Source organism: Xyrauchen texanus, chromosome 27 (genome assembly GCF_025860055.1).
Source record: "Xyrauchen texanus isolate HMW12.3.18 chromosome 27, RBS_HiC_50CHRs, whole genome shotgun sequence".
In the NCBI taxonomy this organism is placed as follows: domain Eukaryota; kingdom Metazoa; phylum Chordata; class Actinopteri; order Cypriniformes; family Catostomidae; genus Xyrauchen; species Xyrauchen texanus.
In genome coordinates, this window is record NC_068302.1 from 2,709,036 (window position 1) to 2,715,035 (window position 6,000).

At 37.8% G+C, this 6,000-nt stretch overlaps 1 protein-coding gene across 2 annotated transcripts in view; it reads left to right on the forward strand.

Annotated features, from left to right (window-relative positions):
• Nucleotides 1-3,019, forward strand: part of LOC127620705 (prickle-like protein 2) — a 124,944-nt gene extending 121,925 nt beyond the window's left edge. For both annotated transcript variants that reach the window (XM_052093899.1, XM_052093900.1), the window contains exon 8: nt 1,100-3,019. In XM_052093899.1, coding sequence (XP_051949859.1) covers nt 1,100-2,001 — 902 coding nt within the window. In that variant the 3' untranslated portion in view covers nt 2,002-3,019. The remainder of the gene's footprint in view (nt 1-1,099) is intronic.
• The last annotated feature ends 2,981 nt before the right edge of the window (nt 3,020-6,000 follow it).

The window sequence follows — 6,000 nt, forward strand, 5'->3', positions numbered from 1 at the left end:
ACAAACATTTTCAGTAGAATGGGGCAAGCCAAAGAGCTCAGTAACATTCAATTTGGCAGTGTCATAGGAAGATGCCATCAGTAAAATGGTTTAACCCTCTGGGGTTTTGGGCCCAGGAGAAGTTTTGACATGCCTTGACATTTGTGCTTTTTTTCAGTTGCTTCAAAACTTATTAATGACTTAAGTCTGATAACACTGTATTCAGCACAAATTGGGCTACAATAATATGCAAGCAACATGTGTGTACATGTTTGTACTTTTGAGAAAATAACATTTATGTGTGGTTTTTGAAAAAAACTAAATTTTAAGTCATTGAAATAAGGCCATATAACACATACTCAACATTTGTCCACAAGACTTTTGAGAACTGGATCTTGCAGCCTAGAGTTTTTGCTACAAAATGATGTGAAAATCATTCTGATCACTCATTCATACAAAACAATATAGTAATTTAACTTTTGTAAGACACTTTTAGTGTTAGAAAGGTCAAATGCGAGGATGCGTGAATTAACATGAATATGGATGTATTTCACACCTGAGGAGACAAAGACCTTCCCCTGGTCCTATCACTGAGCAATGTGACAGAAAGACTTAATGATCAAAATCAAGTTTTAAGTTAAAAGAAGTAATCTTCTTTTATCGGGGGTGTCCACCATATTCATTGATCGCCTCAGCACATTACCATATCAATAGCGCCCTCTGCCTGTGGGTGTGATCACATTAGAGATAATTAGCTGAGCCTAGTTTGTACTTAGCCCAGACCTGAACCCCAGTGAACAAGTTTGGGATAAATTGAACTGGAGCAATCCCCACAGCCATGTTCAAACTTCTAGTGGAAAGACTTCCCGAAGAGTAAAAGCTGTCATGGAGGACCAACTTCCTATTATTGCCAGTGGTTTTAAAATTAGATGTTCAACAATGTGTGTGTGGTGTTCGGGTGTCTAAATACTTTTGGCCATGTAGTGTAACATGACTAACTGTAGCACTACTTGACAGGGGAATGTTGAAAAAACAGATTACTTTGTGTATTTAAACCAGTCACAAATCTGGAGAAATTACTGTATTTCTGACCTCTGCCCATTGTTTCTGTCATCACCAGGAAACTCTTTGGATGGGACCAACAGGCGTCAGGAACACCTCTCTCGATTTTCTATGCCTGACCTAAGTAAGGACTCTGGGGTAAATGTTTCTGAGAAGGGCACCATGGGAACTTTGAACTCGTCAATGCAGTTCCGCAGCACTGAATCCCTGAGTTCTGTCCCAAGACATCTTGCCAACATTGGTATGCCTGTCAGACTAAGGTGCCCTCCTCCACTATACTGGGATTCTCCCAGGGGGCTAAGTTTTGAGGACCCAGTCAAAGGTTGCATGGGTCTGGCAGGAAGCATGTCCTGTATGCAGGAAGGTAATGCCCAAGCAATGACACCACGAACAAGACGCGCTAAAACACAAGACTCTCCTCGACAGCAACGACAGAGGCAACTGCAACACCGCAAAAGTCAGAAGGGTCACAAATATCATTATCGCTCCCGTCGCTCTCGATCAGACAATGCCTTGCATTTAGCCACCGAAAATCAAAGTTTCCCAGGGGACCCCATCCAGAGATTCCGTGATGACTTTGAGCAACCTTCGTCCTCGAGAGTGCCACACCATCTCTTTGGAGCAAATTATGGTTATCGACAGCAGCTCTTTAGGCCATGTCCCAGAACCACCTCTGACCTCAACCTGCAGGACCCTGCAGGTCCACAAATTGGGCAGTATATGTTTAGGTATGGTGAAATGGTTGAAGATGAAGGACAGTTTTACTCTAACTGTTCCACTTCTTCGGAGGTGTCTGATGATGAAGCTTACTTATTGGGTGAAGGCATTCCACGGCCAGTGCAGCTGCGATACTTTGACAATGAGGAGTTGCGACACCGTTATAGTCCTACAATGACAGGTGGCCACACCCAGTTACATACACGCAAACGGCGGAAGAGCAAGAACTGCATCATATCATAAGCAAATGATTATGTGAATTTCTGAGTGTGTTTACGTGTGAGTGGGTGTATGTGTTTGTACTCAAATATCCAACTAAATGGGTTCTAATTCTATTCAAGCATGATCCAGTCATAAATCAAAGTAATAGATCATGAATTCTGAACTGAAATCATGTGATTACTGTGATTGAAGATGGCACTACAATCAAAAGTATTAACTTCTAGTTATTTTATTATTACATTGAATCTTAATATAGCTAAGATTATGAATTGTATTATGTAGAAATCTGTGCAATAACAATCTGCAATGTTACTTTAGTTTGGTTTGAGGAAAGCACTCAGAGTGCACTTAATCGTTCAGAATTAGGATATGGATTTTTATCCTGCTTATTCTGAAATGTTTTACATTCATTAAATTAAAATAAATTACATTGCTCTTGTGAACAATTCAGGATTACCGCTCAGCATATACAGTACCATATAACTCCCAGAGCATCAAAAATCTAATTATAACTCTGTCTTGTCTGTTCTGAGATTACTTGGTTGTGAGTATATTTCTAGACAAGCCTTACTCAGTTTCTCTTTATTTATTTTTTCTTCAATTTTTTTGGTATACTTTTGTGGCAATACAGTTTACTCCCCATGCTGCTTACTGTTTAAATCATTCTAAATAGCTCCCTTAAATGCGTTCTTCATTGTTTTCAACTTGTTTAATTAAGATCACTTTAAAATAAAACATTTTAAAATGTTTATCTTTACGTTGGGCGATGTTGGGTATAGTTTTCAATGCAATATACTGTCTTTTCCAAAGTCATTTAATGATCATTTTACCAATATCATTTAAAATTAAATGTACTCCTAATGATATAAAAAAGCTATATAATTAATGTAGTATTGTAAATGTTTTGTAAATATTGTCTTAAATATTTATATATTTTGTATCTTCAGATGCATTATTTGTATCATATTGTAGAGTGTAAAAACCTACGGTGACTGCATGTGTATCCCTAGTTGATGTGTTGTATCTTAATTAAATAACTATGTCAACAAACAACCAAAGCCTTTAATTTAGTTTCAGGTTAAGGAAATTGAAGAATAAAATTGGGATCGTATTTTCTTTTAATATAGTCACATGAGCTCGTCTAAACTAAAGTTTGAGATAGCAAACTGAAAGCTGAATTCTAAATAGAATTAGAATTTAAGTAAGAATAATTCAAATGAAATGAAATTCACAGATACTGATATAGCTGCTGTAAGTTTACTTCGATGTTGTGTCGAATGAAGCAACACTAGGGGACTTTCTTGAAGTTCTCGGTTACCTCTGAACTTGAGAAAATGCTAATGAGAATTTAGCAGACAGAATTTGCATGTCCCTCCCCGGACATACGGGTATAAAGGGAGGGAATCATGTATCTGTTCATTCAGATTTCTTCTTCGGAGCCGAGCGGTTGTGCGATCAGCGAGCTGATATTACTACTGTTCCACACACCTCTGTAGAGCATTTGCTGTTGGATCTACGGCACATATCAGTGGCTTTCTCCTTCTCTGCATGGCAGTGCAGCTTTACCCCTGGGCGCTTTGACAGTGTTTAAAAGAGTAAAAGAGTATATTTTCTCTAAAAGAGTATACACATTGGTGTTGAACTTTTTAAAGACGCATCTTTTTAAAGATGTCTTTCTGCCTTTGTGTAGTTCCTGGATGCCGCAGATATCTCTCCGCTTCTGACGGTCATAAGAGTGGACGGTAAGTCCCTACGTTCTGATCATCAGGTACCTTAGAGGTGCCCAGAGGCCGAACCCTCCCAGGCCATGCCTGTTCCCCTAATGGGATCTCTCCGTGGTCCCTTCAGAGACCCCCCTTCGAGCCACGAGAATCAGTCGAACCGAACCTTATTCTCTGCTCCTTAGTGCAAAACCTGAATGAACAGATGCAGATTCCCTCCCTTTATACACGTATGTCCAGGGAACGACATGCAAATTCTGTCTGCCAAATTTTCATTGGCCTTTTCTCAACTTCAGAGGTAACCAAGGCCTTCAAGAATGTCCCCTAGTGTTGCTTCATTCAACACAACGTCTCGTTCATTCCATTAGGGAATGGAGGTTACAACACTAACCTAGACGTTTCACAAAATTTTTAATTGCTTCAGTTTTGCATAATCTCTTTCTGTGATTTTTCTCATGCAGCTAATCTTGCATAGTATTATTATTCTAAAGATTACTGTAGTAGATGACAGTTTCGTTTGTAATAATTCTGACAGATATATTGTATCCAGACATAAACATGTCATCATAACAACACAAACAAGCTTAATACTTCATTGCACAACAATTCAAATGATGTCACCAGTGTTTAAAGTTTATGTACAATGATATTCATTATTCTTTAGTTTGACTTCTAAAAATATGTTAGGGGATAGTTCACCCCAAAATGCTATTACAGTCATTGTTTACTCAACCCTGTGTTGTTGTAACTCCTTATGACTTTCTTTCTTTTTCTGAACACAAAGGGAGAAGTACAATTCAGAACTCTAATAATTGATTTAATTCCATTAGACTCATGATTGTTACAATAAGATTTTGGTGAGAAATCGAATGTATTATTTAGTGAAAATGTTCACTGACCGTTGATCTCTTGTGTGTTCATGAGTCTGCACCTCTTTACAAGATAGCAACAGTAGTAGATGCAAGATGGGGCGTTCAAGCAAAAACTAATTTTGTTTTACTTCAACAAGACCACCAGTGATATTAACAACAGAAAACACAACATTGCTGAACACAAACCAGACAACAGAACTTCCAAACCTGTTTGAAGCGTCTGTAGTGGAAGAATAGATGCATTTCAATGTCCAGCCTTATTTGTCTGAACCGGAGTCCTCCATCAAACAGACAGATGGGGCTGAAGGTAGCTAAAGTCACACTGTGTCCTACTCAAATGGAAAACGACACGCAAAAATTTTTTTTTTTATCCTAAGCAGCTGCAATGAGCAACAGGAAAAAAAATTGTATCACTTGGTTTCCATATTTGGCATTGTGCCCAGTAACCCAGTCCGCTGAACTGGCACCGGTCCAAAATGTGCTGCGTTGTCCAAGCACGAGGCGATCGTTTGTGTTCCGCGACTGGTTTGGGTCCTTGAAAAGGTATAATGTGAGAATAAGTGCAGCTGGTGGAGTTTTTGGTGCCCCCCTCGGGTAAGATGGTGCACCCCTAGGGAGTTGGTGCCCTTCGCAAACTGTGTAATATGCTTATAGGTAGTGGCGGTACTGGTAGCTACTTTCAGCCTCCTCCATCACACTTTTTAATTGAGGACTGGACATTAAAATGTATCTATTCTTCAACAACAAACATTTCAGATATGTTTGGAAGTCCTGTTCTCTGGTTTGTGTGCAGCGATGTTGTGTTTTCTATTGTTAATATCACTGGTGGTCTTGTTGAAGAAAAACAAAACAAGTTTTCACTTGTTGTGTAACTATTTTTGCTCTCGTGCAAAGAGCTCTCAAGCTCGTGTGCAGACTCATGAACACGCACAGGAGATCAATGGTAAGTGAACATTTACATTAAATAAGATTTTTGGGTGAACCAATCCTTTAAGTTTGTTAACAACATAACATGCTATTCATAATAGGTTTGCTGCAACTTTTAAAATAAATAATTCATTTAAAATAATGTAATGTCTACCTGTAAGCAGAAATAAAATCTTAACATTTACAGTCATAACATTATACTCTTTATAGTATGTTTTAGGAAACATAATGTCTTCTTTTAATATGTCATTAACAAATATGATATATTGTAATGCATAACTGATCGGTAGGTGATTTACATTTAAACATAAATATGTTCAATTATGCATTATATAATGTAACAATATTAATATGAATGCAAATCATTATAAAGTATAACCATTTAATAATATAAAAATTAAACATGCTGTAATTTAATTGAATAAGATGAGTTCACATATAGCTTGAATTTCAATGTATTTTAAAATATGCTAACTAAGTCAAACTCTGAGGATCAGCAC